We start from the raw sequence: 19,188 nt of genomic DNA, 5'->3' as shown, positions 1-19,188 counted from the left end.
AGTAACCTCAGGGGGCAAAAAAACCCCAAATCAATGCCTGATAGTTCTCAGATTGCAACCATGCATTTCATTACTCTGGTTTAGATACTTATATGAAATAATTAGTATAACATCTATTCTCATTGGCTTCTGCAAACTGGCCCACGCAAAGGAAAACTCAAGTAAGTGGATGCAGAGACTGGAGAAGAGAGATCAGGAGTTACACCAAGAAAGTCTCTGCAAGAAAAGCAGCACTCATCTGACCCAAGTTCAGTCACAGCACTGCTGATGTGTTCTGCCCTTTATTAAGTACTGCCTCCTCATCAAACCCTTCAGGGAAACATATCCAGCCCAAACATTCCCAACATTTTACAACTGCCATGGAAATCACTATCAACTAGTTCCTATGTTTATTCTCACATGTAAGTGATACTTATTTTGCTGGTTTGGTTGAAGTTCACATCTGACTTATGTGTTCACACTCACTCCTTTAAGAAAATCTCCTTAATATACAGAGACATCATTGCGACCTGCAGCATAAAGTCAATAATCATAAAGCAGAGACAATTTGAGTTCAGTTTACTTGAATAATCAAAGTTATACACGTGTTTTGCCTATTCAAGACCTTAAACTTCAAGAAAGATAATAAATCAAGCATTCAGGTATTTGCAGGTGACGATGACCTGTTTAGAAACATTAAACTCTAGTGTAACACTGTGAAGGTCCAAGACGTGGGGTTAAAAAGAGCAAACTATCAACAGAAAAGAGTTCTATCAGTACCTGTCAGAGTCTGAACCACCAATGCACACTCTGAAGCCCTCAAGATGCACTGTGGTAGCAGCCAGGCCATGCTGGAGGAAGTATCACATTGCACATTCATTGTTCCTGCATCCCTCAAAGCAGCTGTTCTGGTCGGGCAGGGTGCCAGCTACAGCTTCGGCCTGACCTGGTGTGGCACTCAGGATCTGCCTCAGTACCAAGGAAATCCACTACTGTAAAATCCAGATGACTTTAAACTATTTCTAAGAAGAGAAGCCCCCCCGGGCTAGGAAATCACAACTTCAGTCCCTGAGTTCCTTCACTGTTTAGAGACCCTTAAAACTTATCACTGTGCTGTCTTACCTAGTCTAATGTTAATTAATGCATGAGATGCCATAATATGGAATAGTTGAAACTATGACTTATGTGGTTAAAGCCAGGTATTTAGTATTAACTATTTAAACAGACCAAAGACCACTTCAGATAACACGTTACTTAGTTTGGGATTTTCAAGTACGATATCAGCATTATTACTTTTTTGAACCCAATGCCACCACATTGGGGGTGGAGCAGTACAAGAATGTTAAACACCAGGAAGGCTTCAAACTACAGTGTGTTGTTTGATCTGAAACAGAACTAAATCTCACTGTCACAGAAGGACTTGCTTACACACTAAAAAACATGTGCAACCTCTTGGCTGTTCTTTACTTGTCGCACCTCAGGATCAACTGACATAATTCATGAAGCAGAACACTGGAAAAAGCTCAGCAGTTTCCACTTCAGTAAAGAAACATTTCTGTCCTTGTACTGCAGTTACCAGTCTAAACACCACCTTTGCTCATTCTGTGGCAGCCTCTAAGATGGAGCATATTAGCAGGGGAGCACAAGCCCAGAGAGGTTATTTGCCACACAATCATCTTCAAATTCCAGGGTGATGGGATTTGCCTGCACTCCTCACTGAAACAGCTTATTTGGGTGTTTTAAAACTCATACAGCTCTTCCTGCTCACATAACCGAATAGAGAAAAGTAATTTTGAGCCCTGAGAGGCTGAAAACAGCTATCATATTTTGTTATCTTTTCCTACAGTCTTTTCTTTGTTTTTACAGCTGTCTTCATGTTCTAGAAGGTCTGATGTTTCACAAGTTTGTATTTTCAGCTTCTAGTCCAGAAAAAGATCCTTCCAGAATTTAGCACTATGTGAGAGCTAAGCAGTGGTGTACAGCAGTCTGCCTGATCATTTCAGTCTATTTCTACCTACATGAATCACTCTCTTTACTGGATATTTGACACAAGAACTGAAGATATGGCATATTCCTTCCCAAGAGGGCATGAAAACCTAAAACAGAGGGGGAATGAAGTGTGAAAGTCTGTGGAAGAATAAAACAAAATGAAAGTACAAAGAAATAAACAGTTTATGGTGCCTGATTTCTTTCCTTCTTTTCAATAAAGGCACAAATTAGAATATTAAAGAGGAAGGAACAAGCCATGAACAAACACAGAAATAAAGGATAGGTAGGGATAGATTAATAATCTGAATTTTCTCACCTATAAATTCTAAGCTTAAAAAGCAATGACAATGGAAACTTTGCTTTCAGAATCAGACTTTTGATTTTCTAGCAATAAAATTTAGCAAATAAGTAGGGACTGAAGCAGATCACCAAGTTCAGAACTCAACTAGCAAAAAAAACTGTTCAATAATGCAAAAAAATCCATAACAAACAATAACCAACACCAAAAAAGAAACAAGAAAATAAAAAACATCAAACCAAAAAACACCTTTCATCCCCTTCTGCCTCTAAAGCTTCATCCAACCACAGCTATTCAAGATCTTCATTTAGATACAACAGCCCTTGCTTCAGGTTAAAGTAAATAAATCATTAATTCTGATAAATATTGATTTGAGAGAATTCCTTACTGAAAAGCCTTAAGCAACTTTGGCAGGTGTTTCAGCATCAACCTCTCAGGACTCCAGAGCAGCGGCAGCAATGTCTGCAGCCCCAAAACTTTGCTCTTCATGCAGTCGTGGCTCCAATATATGACTGCAGTATAAAGAATTCTCCCTTCCCAGCACCTTCAGATCTATCATCGGGCATAGCTGACCCATGTTAAGTTCTCCACAAGCAATGTTATCTAACTGCTGACCTGGTTTCGAGCAACTACTCGATAAGTTGAGCTTTTTAGGAAGATTTGAGAACATCAAAATGTTTTCAGTAAAGCTTAGAACAAAAATCCTTACAAGTGCTTGTTTCCAACAGAGGTCTTTCATAAACTGACTTAGAAGTGAATTTGAAATCACAGAAAAAGTATTTTTGGAAACAATAAGGAGCCATCAAGATACATGAAAGAAAGGTCTTACTGAACTTCCCCTAATCTTAGTCCTGATCTTCACTGAGCTGCATGCAGATATAGGACACATCCACTTCTTGTGTGACACTTCAGAACAAGCCTTCTGTAGTATTAGTTCATAATATTTTGCACAGAAGTAATTTTGTTTAACACCACAGTGTAAGTTTCAAAGCATATACATCTACCAGGATTTGGGGTATGGGGAGAAGGTAAGATATGAAGACTTCTAACAATGTATATGGGTAAGCAAACTGTCATACTGAAAAACCCCAATATTTCTTGTAAGCTTAATACAATTTTTACTTCAAATGTTTTCAGAACTTGCCTAGTTTTTAAACAGATGTTTCCATTAAAGTTTAGCATGTTTGGAAACTGATGTATCTCCAAACTATACTTTGTGCCTTTGATTAAATACACAGTAGTATCTCAATACAAAGATTCTACTGAAATGGCTGGAAAAAACATTCATCAGGCCTTGACAATGTAAAATGAACTTTGTTGCATAAACTACTCAGTTTATCATGAAAACATCATTTCAAAATAGGCCTTACAGGAAAAAGTAGTCAAGACTGGCTGAACATTAGTCTAATGGTAAAATTCTGCAGCAAATCTAAACAGCCAAGAAGCTTCCTATAGACATAGGCTGTTATCAGGTTCTCTCTACATATACCCATGCCATATGGATTACTTAGAAGGTGTAAAATCTGAGCAAATGAAACTGTTCTGCCACTCTGAAATACTGCAAACACCTTCAGAGCCCAAAGAATGCAAGACTAGCAAAAAAAAAAAAAAAAAAAAAAGGGCAGGTTCTGAATTTTTACATAAAGAAACCTGCATCAGACCACACAGAAAGTTGAAAGGCAAATCCAATAATACTTCTGGTCTAGATTAGCAAACTAATCCCAGCAGTGATTAACACAGAGAAACAGGTAAGATCTGATTAGCTATCTAGTAAACTTGCATCTTAACCAAAACTCTGAACACTGTCTACTCATAGTTAGAGCAGTGCTGGTTATCAGCCTTGTCAATAAGCAAATAGATTGTTCTGTATGGCTTGTCAACCCATTACCTACCCCCAGAGTTTCACCAAAAAAGTATTTACATTTAAAGAAAAAAATCCTTTAAGCTATAAGGAAGTTGAACTCACTAAAGTACAAGAGAGGGACAGATGCCATCATACAGACTTTCAGCTAAGAGGATACAAATTAGTTAACATCAGACAGTTCAGCTCCAATTCCTTACCAGTATTTTTCCCACACATTTCTATGTAAAGTCTACTACTAATACCACAAACTGGACATTTTAGCCAGTATCCCATTCTAGTCAGCTTTTCCTTTGCACAGTGCAGGGACACTGGTGCACAACTATGTCCTTTCATTTTTGTTGCTACTTCTGCTAAGAGTAGTGAGGAGGAGGCAGTTTGCAGATCTACTCACACAAACCTTCTAGGTCTGGTTATCTGTTGAAGGCAGTAGGGTTATATTCACAAGTATAAGATCGAATTTTACATGTTAAACTGTAGCACTCAACTCCGTGGACACAGAAGCCTCAAAAAAATGAGCTGTATATATGCATTTGTATTACGTGCAAAGTTATAGCCATAAACTAAGTTTACTAGTTTTTGTATTAGCACTTTTACCCTCATGAGTGAAGCAGAATTTTGAATAACTGGGAGTAAAACACCTCTCCGTTGAGCTGAAGCAGTTGCCATATTAGAACACTATTTCCAACTTGCTTATTAGCAGTTTCTTTAGTTAATCCATTTATAGGGGCTTGCTTGCTCTTATTTAGCCTTATGGAATTACTCAAACTGTAAGGGGAGGCTTAATCAAACAGATTTGAACTAAGATTACTGAGAACTCATTGCATCTGGGAACACAGTGACATTAAGTTTTTTGCTACCATGTTCACTCCCCTCATTTTCGAAAAATCAAGCCATTTTTCTTTGGCCTCTGCTTCAAGTATCTTTTCAGAGCTCTCTCCACTCGATATCAAGTAGATTGGACTTCGAGAACTGGGTTTTGCAAGCAACATATAAGTTGCTAGAGGGTATGGCACCCTATAGCAGCCTGCTATCCTGCTGAAGGTGATATCCACCAGCACAAGGACAGAAGCAAATCTGCAACAACTACAAATTAGCACAGTTTATCTAGAAACAGCCTTCCTGCAAGAGTTCCCTTCCCACACTGAGGAAATAAGATCTCACCCGTGTCATTTTAAAAAAGTCTAACGATGGCCTGTTCCATCGTACATCCTCCTCCCGTCTGCGCTTCAGCCGGCTTTTCTTTTCGTTCAGGACGCAAGGCTGAGAGCGGCACCTCAGCAGGCCCTGCCGCCGGCTGAGCTCGGGTGTGGAGGTGGGAGTGCTGTTGGCTGAAGGCAAGAGATTTCCTGTCTCGGTGATGTGCTCCTGGGAGAGGGAGAGGCGGCGCCTTGGGTTAAAGTCACAAGGGCCTCCGGAATTCCAGCGGGTACTCGAGCTCGTGCTGCCCTCGCTGCTGTCCACAAACCCGCTGCTGGCAGAGGAAGGTCTGGGTACTGGTGATGTGTTGAAGCTGGTGATAGTGAAGACGTTGTTTAGGGACAGTATGTTTTGTGGTAGACTGATGCTTGTGCTTCTCTGTAAGGTTGCACTTCCATGACTGTTGCAGCGCTGCAAGGTCGCGCTGCCGCCGCTGTTACAGCGTCTCTTTGACACGGGAGTCCAAACCTTGGAACTGCCAGGCTTCCACGGTGACCGACAGCGAGCCAGCTCGTCTGGCTCCGAGAGGGACCTACAGTGGCGCTTTGTTGGCGGTGCCAAGGGCTGACCCGAGTTTTCATTAAGGTTTAATTCACTTATCCATCCTGACACCATGGATGTGTTGGAAGATTCCTGCTGCCACTGCAGACTACCATTACTGGTAGTGCTGGTGCTGAATGGGCACACTGGGAAAGGGTAAGCTGAATTCCTTGTTGTGTCAGTCTGGATTGGGTAACCCCCATTTAAAGCTTTCCAAGGACTCTCTTCTGAAAACAGAAAAAGATACAGGTGAAAGATGAAAAGGGAAAAAAACTTATTTGTTTTAAACCTAGTTTAATGTAAAACCATCAAAGGCAAGCTTAGAAGGATGAGTCACAAATACACCCAGCTCTTAATCAAAGTTTCACACTATAGTCAAGCATTCACTTTATAAAAACTTAGAAAACTCCAAAAACATGAAGACTGAAGTATTTCAGGAGCCAATCCAAGCATTCCAATGTATGCACCTTGTTAATACTTCTCTCTGTATACTGAATGATTACAGCACCGTGTTTCTCAGATAACAACAGGGACAGTTTCCTAGTGCATTGCACACACCACAATTAAAACATGTAACAGTGAACAACCTCAGGTACAACCAAAAGGGATTAACAAGTAATGTGAGAACCCATCAGGGAACTTTTATTCTTATTTTTTTAATCCAAGAGCAGGGTAATCTCTTCAAACTGCTGTCCTTTATTTGGTTGTTAAGCTTTTCTATTAAAAACACCTTACTAAAGAATACTTGTGGTGTGAAAAGCTTTAAATTAGAAACAGTATAAAGTTAAATCAGATTGCTGCCTTCCCCCCCACTACACTTTGGATATAAGCAAAAAAAAGTAAAAAAATCTTAATTCAATGCATAAAATTAGTATCTCTTAAGAACCTCCTGCAAGTTTTACTGTGAATGCAGACATAGTGCACAACTTCTCATCTGAAGTGGCAATGCTGGGTTAAAAGCAGTCTGCCAGTGCAGCCTCTCACTCTTTTGTGAAGCGTCTCTTTGAGAACATTCTGCACATTTTACAGCTGTTCCTCCACATTATACAATGAAGTGTAAGAAGAACTACAGCAGACTTTGGATTTGCAAATTGAAAAGCAGCAAAACTGTTGGCCAGCTAACAGTGCTTCATGCTTGGTTAGAAAATTTGCTAATTTAAACCAATTAGCCAAGTAAGTTTCACTTATCCTAGCTTTAAAGAAAGAATATTTAAAATAGCAGGTTTTTCCCATACGCCTATTTTAAGAACCTAGATACAGCCTAAACATTAAATACTAGTATATTCTTATGGTTGACTGTCTAAACTAAGTTTTAGGGTAGTTAACAGATAAAAGATTTGCTGAGTAGCTTTAAAAGTTGCAAGCTCAAATAGTTGTACATGTTCCATGCCCAAAGTATGTCATGGATTATCCCGTTTATTTGGATCTTATTTAAAGAACACCCTATTGTCTCAAAATCATTTAACTGTGCAGACAGCTGGCCTATTCAAACATGTTTTATTAGAATTCCTCTGTCCTTCCTCCTCTATTCTTTCAGATGGGTACAACCACATACTGTGCTTTGCCTTAAGCATGTAAGCTCTTCAAGGCAGGGACCATCCATAATTCAATGCAAGTAAAACAGCCAACACAATGGGATCCAGCTAATGTTTGAAACTCCTAGCATCTACTGTAGGACAATTTCCTAGCTTGGACTGGCCTGATCTATAAAAATACTTAGGAAGCTTTCTCCCAGGCCAGGAGGCTGGTTTAAAGTTTACTGTAAAAAAAAAAAAAAAAAAAAGTCAAGAGATGCACCTGTGTTTTAATTGTTTATGTGGTAGAAACACCTAATCATTTAGACTGGAAAAGATCTAAGATCAGAGTAAAACCACTAACCTCACACCGCCAAGTCCACCACTAAATCATGTCCCCAAGCACCACACCTACACATCTTTGAAGTACCTCCAGGGATAGTGACTCCATCACTGCCCTGGGCAGCCTGTTCCAATGCTTGAAAACCCTTTCAGCAAAGAAATTTTTCATAATATCCAATCTAAACCCCACTGGCGCAACTTGAGGCCATTTCCTCTTGTCCTATCCCTTGTTACCTGGGAGAAGAGGCTGACCCCCACTTGGCTACAACCTCCCATCAGGGAGTTGTAGAGACAAATAAGGTCTCCCCTAAGCCTCCTTTTCTCCGGCCCCAGCTCCCTCAGCTGCTCCTCATAGGATTTGTTCTCCAGAGCACAAACTTGTGGCCCTCAATCCCCTCATCCAGATAATTGATAAAGATACTAAACAGAACCAGTCACTGTGCCCTCGGAGACACCAGTGGTGACTGGCCACCAGCTGGATGTAATTCCATTCCCCACCACTCTCTGGGCCTGGTCATCCATCCAGTTTTCCACCCAGTGAACAGTGCACCCATCCAAGCCATGAGCAGCCAGTTTCTCCAGAAAAATGCTGTGGGAAACTGTGTCAAATGCTTTACTAAGGTCCAGATGGACAACATCAACAGCCCTTCCCTCATCCACTACACAGGTCACCTTGTTATACAAGGAGACCAGGTTGTTCAAACAGGCCCTGCCTCTCATAAAGCCATGGTGGCTGGGCTTGTAGTTCCCCAGATCCTCCTTCAGGCCATTCATGCAGATGGGTGTCATATTTGCCAACCTCCAGTCACCTGGAACCCTTCCAGTGAGTCAGGATTGCTGTTAAGTGATGGAAAGCTGCTCAGTGAGCACTTCCACCAGATCCCTCAGTACTCCCGGGGGGATCCCACCCAGCCCCATAGATTTATGTGTGTCTCAGTGGTGTAGCACATCAACCATTTCCCCTTGGATTGTGGGGGCTTCATTCTGTTCCCCATCCTCTCTTCCAGCTAAAGGGACAGGGTACCCAGAGAGCTGCTCTTACTATTAAAGACTGTAGCAAAGAGGGTATTAAGCATCTCAGCCTTGTCCTCCTCCTTTGTTCCCATATTTCTCCCTGCATCCAGTAAAGGATAGAGACTCTCGTCAGCCTTCCTTTTGTTGCTGATGCATTTATAGAAACAATTTTTAATTGGGTTTTTTGGTAGTAGCCAGATTAAGTTCTTTTTGGATGCTGGCCCTTCTAATTTTCTCCCTGCATAACCTCACAACATCCTTTTAAGTCCTCCTGAGTTGCCTCCCCCTTCCTCCAAATGTCAGTTCTCTTATTTAACTCAAGTTTCAGCCAAAGTTCTGTTCAACCTGACCAATCTTCTTCCCCACTGGTTCATCTTTCAGCACATGGGGACAGCCTGCTCCTGTACCTTTAGAATTTCCTTCTTAAAGCACATCCAGCCTTCCTGGACTACTCTGTCCTTCAGGACTGCTTCCCAAAGGACCCTGTCAACGAGCCACCTAAACAGGCCAAAGTCTGCCCTCCAGAACTTCAAGGTAGCAGTTCTCCTGATCCTCTTCCTCACTTCTCCAAGCATCAAACCCCCTAATTGCTATGTCCAAGGCAGCCTCTGAGCACATCTCCTACCAGTCCTTCTCTGTTCACAAACAGCACGTGCAGCAGGGCACCTCCCCTGGCTGGCTCACTCACCAGCTGTGTCAGGAAGTTCTCTTCCACACACCCCCAGAACCTCCTAGACTGTTTCCTCTCTGCTGTATTGTATTCCCAGCAGACATCTGGTAAGTTGAAGGCCCCCATGACAGCAAGAGCTAGTGATTGTGAGACTTCTCCCAGCTGCTTGGAGAGTATTTTGTCTGCCTCTTCATCCTGGTTGGGTGGTCTGTAACAGGCTCCCACCAGGATACCTGCCTAGTTGGCAATGCTATTTAAGACAAAACACCATTTGCCTTTGAAACTCCACACGAACCAAGATTCACATTTTATGGGGAGTCCCACTGAGCAAATAAAAATCCTCCATGCTTAAGGAAAACAGGATATGCAAAATTTCAAGTCCATCTCTTAAAGCGGTACCAACTTTACATATCAATAACTAAAATTTTTGGTTTTGCTAGATAAAACTTACTCTTATTCTAATAGGACCCAGGGGGAATAAAAGGAAATGACACTTGTATAAGGGCACTGGGCTTCAACTTGTATTTTGCATCATGCTGGATATTCTATGTGGCAAAGACTGTAAGAAGGTACATAAAGACTTTTACTAGCTGAGGAACCCAAAGAGATGTTTAACATGAAAAACAGCATTACTGTGCTTCTGTACACCAGAGCAGATATTGAACAAAAAAAGAAGTGTTACAAGGGCTTTTTACTATGCAAAGCAGATCACAAGTACAAAACTAACAACCAGCTATTCCCAGTATTGTTCAAAGACCAGCTTAAACCAGCAGGCTCTACAGCAGCGTGCTCCATCCCCCTCACCTGATTTACAAAAGAAAGGCTGCTTGCTATACCAATTACCTCAGTAAAACACAGCTAAGGTTTCTGAAGAACTTACCATTGATTTCGAAAGGGAACAAGCTGCCACTTTTGTTCAGCTTCTCAGATGAGTACTGAAATCAGAGAAAAAAAAGTTTTAAATGTGGAAAGAGTCGGCATTCATTTCAAGGAAACTGCATGCAGTTTTCAGTTTCCCTATATGTGCACTTAATGCCTTTAAAAGAATGGGGGTTTGCAGCGTATCTTGAAGAAATTCCCAAACAGCTGATCTTTATAAATAAAGTCTCTGGTATGTAATTATTTGTAATGTTTTCTGATATATTGCTAAGTATCAAACTGTTTCAAGAGTTGCAACATTAGCTCATGTGAATAAACTGGAAAATTAAGAGCGATAATTCATCCTTAATGAAAAAGCTTTGATCCAATTCTCATTTCAGTGGAGAGGAAATTACAATCTGGCAGTTGGGTTTCCATTTTCAATCTTAAGGCTAGAAGGCAAAAAACACTTCATCTTCAACTAAGAGACAAGAATAGCTTTATTTAAATTAAATACATACAAGCTCTTGAGGTTCACCACCATGAACACTGTTCCAATCAGGTTTTGCTAGTATTTTACATTTTTTTATAATCTATGTAGCAAAGTGGTCTCTTATTTCTTTGAGGTAGTAAAGCCACTGGAAAAAAATCTTTCCCATCCTCAAAAACATTTCTTTGCACAGTAAGACAAATTAAGTTTGTATGCAGAATGTTTTCCATTTTCTTCACTAATTCTACCTAGAAAATATTGCTACAAAGGCATTCTTAATGGTCTAGATTTCTCAGACAAAGCATAGAGCTTGCCAGTCAGCCTCCTATAAAGGAGCTATAAATAAATGGTTCATGGCTCCATCAGCCCAAGGGTCATTATTCACTCCCCCCCACCACCTCAGGATGGAGAGGAAGATTGCTCTAAAAAAGAGCAACACGCTTTATGTGAACATTGTTCCTTGTGTATAGCCAAAGAAGATAGCATTGTACATACACTTCCTTTCCAGATACAAAGTCAATTTTTAAACAAACATCCTTGGGCTACAAAGCTTTTCTTTTTTTTTTTTTTATTTTGCTGTACAGCAGCACACAGTGCTAGTGACAACTTTATATCCTTGAGCCCCACACAAGAGAAATGCTAAGCTGTGGTAATATTCCCTTGGTGTTATTGTTTTAGAGGTAGGAAACAATGGGAAACAGATGAAAGGACAGGAGAGCAATCAGATCTTTATTCTGATTTTTTATCAGTGTCTGCATATGAGACAAGCCATTTCATTTTTACTTGACATTTGCCTCTGTAGATGCATTTATAACTTTTTTTTAAAGAAGCTACTTTAAGTAAACAGTAGAACCCCAAGTTTGAACGTCCACTGGATTTGCTGATAATTAGACCTATTCAAACCATTTGGAGTCTGCAACCTGTCAGTTATACAGTATCCACATTTTAAAAAAAATCAGTATCAATTGTTTACTCTAATCAGCTACCAAGGCTTCACATGGAACACAGGAGTAACAGCAGTAGTAACATTTCAGCTGTCCCTAAAGGGGAAGCACACAAATTAAGCGATTTTATGTTTTTCAGCCAATTCCTCCCCTTCAGCTTTCCCCAAACAGAGGGCAATACCAACCTATTCAACTATCAGATGGTAGCTAAGGAAAAGATGTTTTTGGAACAAAATTCTGTGTCAAAAAGTTTTATTGCTAATTTATCTTGAACCACATGGAAAATGGCAGTAAGATGACTTAACATTAGTATAATAATTAGGGATGTTTAAGAGATTATTTATGTACACAGGCCAAGATACTCAATGCTCAGAAGGAAGAGAACCTCAAGGACAATCCTGGGTGGCAACTATTAGATTGATATTTAGTTTTCACAAATAGTTTTCAGTCAAATGCATCTTTAACAAGGTTCTCTTCACCAATGTCCAAGTTGTTTGACTCCCTGCACTTTAACCACCTTAAAAAGTCTTCTCCATCAGTTCAGAGACTAAACTGCTGTATCTTTGACAGCTGTGAAGCACTGAAAGCATTTTTTGAGGGGAACATGGAAAAAGTGGGATCACACACAGAGACTATCTGTACTCCAGAGAACTGCAATGTTCTCTAACACAGACAGCAACCACACCCTTGGAGCTATTTCTGATCAGCTTTTACTGAAGTCAGTGCTCAGGTCTATGACAGACCAGATGCATTTCCTCTGCAACTTGTCTCGTAAGTGATGACTTACACAGAATCTTGCTAAGTTACCAAAAAGCTCTTTGCTGGAGATTCAGACCAAAAACCTTAAGAATGTCACATGTGACATCACATGCTGAAAAAGAAAAACAAGATGCACCATTTCCAATAAAAGCCCAAGGCACTGAAATAAAGGGTGAGTGACTAAGGGCATAATAAGTAACAAACCTACTTTACAATATATACTTGGCTTTCTATAACTGAAACTAAAATACTTGGAAACACTGTCTGCTGGTGTATTTTAATGATGTCTGGAAGTCCAAACTTGAGTAGACTATCAGGCTGTAAATTCTTTTTGGGAGGGAGGATCTTTTTATCTATACAGCACACGGCACAAGTCCCACTAGATATTACTGTAACAGGGCACTGAACCAGTTTATCAGCTCTCCTGGGCTGGCCATGCTCTACCCTCCCCCATTCATTCCCTCTGTGTTATGATCTACCTGAAACTTCCTCAATGAAAGGCTTTTTTTTATGACTATGATTGAAAAGAGACGGCAGTTGCTGAGAACCTTGACAGGGAAGTCTGCTGCCCTCTTTGTGAAGGAAATCTTCCATAGAATAAGGCCAAATTATTCAAGAAGGTCAGTTTCCTGAAGAGGAAACACATTCATCTTCCAACTACTGCTTTTTGAATAGATATTAAAACACCCACCAAGATCTCCTGCCTCTTGTGAATTTCCTAGGGCAAAAAAGGCAGATTTTAAGATAGACACACAAAACAATAAAGCTACAATTTTCACCTGAGGTTGGAATTATTCGCTTCATGATAAAAAGTGCATCTATTTTGAAATGTTTGTTCACAAATAGAACCTTTTTTGTGCAGATGGAGAGACTATGCTCAAAAGGAAAGGAAATGTGTGGTATAACATTTAGGACAGTGCTGCAAGTTTCAGTTGGTTTACTGAGTCTTAGCAGCTGTTCTTTCGTTAAAATATTCACTCCAAAAGACACCTAGTCTGAACTGAGTAAGTGGTAGAGCCATGCAAGTGAGGCTGACAACGAATTATAATTTCCATCACTAATTTAAAAAGTGTTCTTTGCTCGCGGAAGCCAACTGCAACAAAAATAATTCTGGCTATTCTTCTACACTCCAATCTACCACTTTAACAACTTCACAGCCTGTGCTATCCTCCTCATTATTCTTAGAATGACGACTTCATAATTTTAAAATTAATGGCTTTAATTTCAAGACAGTTTTTTCAAGTTTACAAGTGTATCTGAGTTATTCCAATTTATCAGCACTCTTTCCAAACCACAGGAAAGTCAGTGTTTATCACTCAAGTACTAATTTAACTACCACCACACAGATGGGACTTGGTTTAAATAGGCCATGCCAGACCTCCATCTCTCTACCAAATATCCTTCAAAGACAACTACCTAGGGAGGAGTGAGGAGGAACATTTGGCCCTTTCTCAGGACATGAAGAAGTGATTAAGTCAAGTCTTTGGGCCAGTGGCTTTCCATCCAAGGAATTCAGCCCAATTCTAAGTCTTTCAACACAAGTAAGATTCAAAAATAATTGAAAACGATAACCAGCATGTACTAAAGGCTTTTACAGTAGAAACTCTTCCTTTCACAAATGCTTGTCTGGAGATCTTCACATTTCCTTCTTAATACCACACCCTGAAGTGTTACAGCTCACATGCTGTTACTTCACAAACCAACTCAAATACCAAAAGGCACAAGTTTAGTCAGAATGTACAGAAAAATCCTCAAGACTTTTGATTTAAGAGATCTGTGTTCAGGGGAATAGAAACCAACTATTTGATTTAATCCTGCTGTCAACCCACGAAAGCCACAATGTGCTTGCAGAACTTCTCACTGTTGCAAGGTAGAGTTGAGCAACCAGGGACATGACTTTACTTTGTAAGATACAGTACTCACTTGAGATAAAAGCTTGGGACAGCCTTCCTCCTGCTACAGCAGGACACTCAATCATTTGGGGTTTTTTTTCTGAAGGCAGGTGCAGGACAAGGCTACACAACATAACTGAGCATGAACTGGCTAAATTACATGAGTTATACCACCTTGGAAAATTAGCATGTCATTTAACAGAGCAGTAAAAAGCTACAGCCAGTATTTTACAACATAAAAGAAAGGTACTTTGTCATCATAGAGCTTACACAAATGAAAAAAAGTGTACTATGGCCTATACATGTTGTCTTTATGCCCAGTTTGGCTGCATAGCAAACAGCTTTGAAAGCACTATTCTTTTTTCCTTTTATAACCCTCATTCATGAGCTGTATTACAGAATAGCTTTTCCCCAGCTATTTTATCTCCCTGTGCCAAGACGGCACCTTGTGCAGATGCACTGCAAAAGGTATCAGGAAACTGATAAGGGTTAACAACATTAACCCAGGCAAGAAAAGTTAGTCTTAATCCTCGACCAGCTCACAATGTTTGTTCACCACATGATGCCACAAAACTTTGTGCCAGCACAAGGAACAGAAGGTGCAGCAAGATCATTTCAGAATTGCTCTGAATTGCTGCTGCTATTAGAAGAAACTACAGCATTGACCTGAACTTCTTGCCAAAAAGACTAAATATGCTAGCACTGATATTAGACCCCCACTAGTAGTCATTTTCTGTTATTAAAATGTAGCAATTGTCTTTACCAGTGATACTTTTTACCCTCTTAGGTTTGCATTTTAGTCAGGAAGCCATCATTTGCTCCCAGGAATTCTTTTTGGTAGGGAGCAACCTAGTTGCACACTTTAATTCACAGTTGCTTCGCTATTCCCACACCTCACCACGCAATTTCCACACTTTTTCAGGGTGTCATTGTGTACAAACAGAACCTGTTCCTGGCCCCAGAACCCATTTTCTCTAAGAACTAAAGCACTTACAAAACCAATTACTTGACAGATAAAAGGAGGAGAGGAGCAGGAGAAGGGTGAGGAAGAAACAACTGATGAGACATCATGTGCCATTTTCCGCTCCACTTGTTCTTTTTCATGCTTTATTGTAAGTACAGATAAGGACAGGAATAAAACACAACCAACCTACAACAGAACATACTCCTGGTACAGACTCCACACAGTGCAAAAGCAGTAATACATTCTTCTCTACTCTTAGAGGTCTCTGGTCCAAAACCTACAGTGACTATCAGCAAAAAGACAGTTCAGTTTCCAAATTTATGCAAACTTTAAGACCTCAAAAATTAGAAATTACAGGATGCTACTAGATGTTTAGTTACAAACACTGCTACTGGTTACAAGTCATCATTGGCTCACACTTAGGCCCTGAGTTTAATTACAAATGATGACTTTGCCAGTTCACAGATACAGCAGATCCTTCTACAGATCCCAAATGCTTCATCAAACCAGACAAAATAACTGCCAGTTGAGTGAGTAAGCACTTCTGAGAGGTAACATCCTTCCAAGACCTTAAATCTGCCTTTCAAGAATAGCACGTATTTAAGACGAAGAAAAAATTAAAAGCAATTATTAGAGGAACTCTGAATGGACCTGTTACAGTTTTGAAAATAAAACCACTTGATTGAGGTCTACTATTAGATATCCTTACTGGACAAAGTATTGGATATGAGAATTGCAGGTGTTTGTGCACAAACTCCACCTCATTCAAGATATGCTTCACCTGCTTTGTGCTCATGAAATAAGGAAGAAGAGTTCACTTGTTTAAATACAAGTTACAACAGAGGCAGAATCTTACTGTAAAAGTAACTGACATGCTTCAGGTCCGATGTCTGCATTATTATTTTAAAAAGTAACAGAACTAGAGTTGAACAATACTTTGACTTTTAGTCAAATTATTTTTTTGTGCCCCGTTGGAACCTTCAGGTTTGACCTAGAGAAGGGTGCCACTGCAACTGAAGTCAGTAAAACAAAGCTATTCTGCATTACATATAGAATATGGTCTCAGGGTTCTCAGGCAGGCACCTAAAATTGATGAGACTGTTCTGCATTGCATACTCAGGAGTAGATAGTATTTCACTCACAAGGGAATAGATTCCTTAGTGTCTGAATAACATGCTTGAACCACATCACGGGTCCAGAGACTAAACCAGCAAAATTAACACTATAAACATTACAGAATGTTTCAGAGCACCAGGCCTCTGAGACACTGATAAAGCACTGATCTGCTCTATTAGCATCAAAGAACAGTCTGACAGTGGCCTGACTTTTAATTGAACTGTTTTTATTTGATGACCTGTTCTCCTTTTTCCCAGTGCTGATAGTTAACTATGTGGCAGTCAGGGATTTTTGTAAATACTGTTGTCAGATACAAAGATATCAAGCACTTGGTTATATGAAGTGAAGAAAACTTCAACCCATACAAGTACTTGTTTTTTTGTAAAAAAGAAATCCTAAGATCTGATAATTCTTTTCAGTCATTAGAACACTATTTCATTAAGAGAACTGTCTTTCCACTATTTGAATTGAAGCAGTAAGGTTAAAAAGGTCATTAAAATAAGAAAGCATCACTTCAAGAAGGGACCATACACTTAAATTTTACTTTTCCCCCCTGCTTACAACTCTCACCCCACTTTGCAAACCAGCCCTAACTTAAATAGCTGAATTCTGGCTGATCTACATTCTTGAATTCATTTTGTAGTTCTGAGTGACATGTTTTTTTTTAGTAGATCCTTACCAGATTAATATTGTATGTTTTACAGGTCAGATCATCCAAGCTCTGGTTCTGCAGCTTTTCAGTTATTAGTGTTACCATGGTAGTTGTTCCTTTTCCACTGCTCACACAGAAGTGTTGGAGGCTCTTCAGTATCTTCTTTCAATACTCATGAGCCATTTCTGTTTTGGTCTAAAGGCTTGAGATTTATGCTTCCATCTTACTGCCAAAGTTTATTTCCAAATGCTGTCAGTGTATCATGTCTGATTTCCTGTAAAATTGGAGTAGAAAAAGGAAAAAGTCAGAAAAATTCTTGTGTACATTGTAGTTAATATTGCAATAAAACAACTCTTATTTGGACCATGCCTTCATGTAAATATATCCCTCTGTGACCAGTGCCAACACCTGGCAATTCAGATTACATGTCTCCACTCATGAAAGAATACTCCTATTGAGGTTTCAATGATTACAACTTCAGAAAGGAGATGAGATTCATACATAGTAAAGATCAGGGTATTATTTTGCTGTTTCCTACTATTAAAACTGATTCTACCCAGGATTTTGATCCAAGGCAGAAGGAAGACTTCAGCTTTCCCTCATTTAAACTAGTCAGGTATTCTGGAACAGCATATGAAACACACACTTACCCACCACGCTGTTCTACACCTTTAACCATTTCAAGACATTCTACCACATTGTTTCATCACTCCTTAAAAAGAAAAGTGGAGCAGTGGGTAGCTCCAACACAATAACTACTTCCCAAACCCTCAGCTATTTTTAATGTATTCCTCTCTGATTTTTCTTTTTTTTTTTTTTAAGGTTACATAATTGTTACCTGTCAGCAAACACCAGATCTTACATTGATAAGCAGGACAGATTCCCATGCACATAAAAGTATCACAGACAACAACTCAGATATCTTTATTCTGTGAGCAGTCATCTAAATCAAAAGCATTTGGTTCACCAGCTGCCTCTTTTTATCCTAAACATCCCCCACATATTTTCTTCCCCTCTCTCTAGTGAACTGCATTAACCATTCTTGCTTATGATTTAATTTGGTCAAGCATATTCAGTGACCACTTATGGAATAAAAAGAGGGAAGAGATCCACGCAGAGGTATTTCCAAATTTAAACAAAGCAACATGAGGCTTGGGGAAGGAACACTGATGCTGCTAGGACCTTAAATTTTACTTCCATTTGCTAGTTTTTAATGTCTACAGTAAAAAACAATAGCAGAAAATAATAATTTTCAATTAATGTTTCCGTAAAATATTGCCTCTTCCACACTGCTACTTACCAGCTATTTAAATAACCAGTAGTAGCAAGGAAAAAAGCCACTTGAGGGCATGAGCCAAGTTAAACCCATTCAAAACTAAGATATTAATAGTATTAATGGTGATGTTAGATTATCTTTTAAACCTGTTTCCTCTGAGTACATCCTCAAATATGATTTTCATATGCTAACCATACACTATTTCACCTTCACAGCAGTCTACCACATACTAGCCCCCCTTAGCCTGAAAGCTGCCCCACAAACACAACTTCTGCCCATCTTTTGGCCTCATTCTGGTGTCTACTTTTTTTGTGTGTGCTATAAGATAGGATGCTTAGAAGTGCTTTTTTCACCACAAATGATGCCACCCAGATAGCTGAAACTTCGACTGGTCTGTTTTTACTGGATGTGTCCTGTCTTTCAGGGAAGCACACAACTTGAAATATTTACCACATCTTCTGAAATTACATCAAGTCAAATATTAAAAACCATCAGAGTTGCATATACACTGTTCCATGTGAGCATCTGTCAAAGCCAAGTGTGGTTCATGAAGTGCTAAGCAAGTTTAAGGGCAAGCATGGGAACACAGCAGTATCTAGAGCAGCACAATCTAACACTGCTGTGTCCCTTTTACACCTGGTGAAGCTTAAACTATATCTAGAAATCCAGAATAGAAGTCAAAATAAAGGCTGAGTGGGGGTTAGAAATTGTCCCTATACAGACTGAAAACATACTGAAGCTGAAGACCTTAGTAACTGGCACCAAGACTTTCAGTTCCATGTTAAGGATGAGTATTTCCACAAGTAAGAGGCTACTAATAAGAACAAGAT

The 19,188-nt window shown here is 39.7% G+C and overlaps 1 protein-coding gene across 9 annotated transcripts in view; it reads right to left on the bottom strand.

Annotated features, from left to right (window-relative positions):
* Positions 1–19,188, bottom strand: part of FAM53A (family with sequence similarity 53 member A) — a 70,786-nt gene that overhangs the window by 32,228 nt on the left and 19,370 nt on the right. For 8 of the 9 annotated variants that reach the window (XM_051798616.1, XM_051798607.1, XM_051798614.1 and 5 more), the window contains exons 2-4: positions 17,110–17,356; positions 10,288–10,342; positions 5,292–6,094 (exon numbers count right to left, since the gene is read on the bottom strand). In XM_051798616.1, the coding sequence (XP_051654576.1) occupies positions 5,292–6,094; positions 10,288–10,342; positions 17,110–17,187 (936 nt within the window). In that variant the 5' untranslated portion in view covers positions 17,188–17,356. The remainder of the gene's footprint in view (positions 1–5,291; positions 6,095–10,287; positions 10,343–17,109; positions 17,357–19,188) is intronic. The other variant, XM_051798613.1, reaches the window with a different exon arrangement.

The sequence above is a fragment of the Manacus candei genome, unplaced genomic scaffold (assembly GCF_025592945.1).
Source record: "Manacus candei isolate 608988 ecotype Guabito, Panama unplaced genomic scaffold, ASM2559294v1 h1tg000048l, whole genome shotgun sequence".
In the NCBI taxonomy this organism is placed as follows: Eukaryota; Metazoa; Chordata; class Aves; order Passeriformes; family Pipridae; genus Manacus; species Manacus candei.
This window is presented reverse-complemented; position numbering and strand designations above follow the sequence as displayed.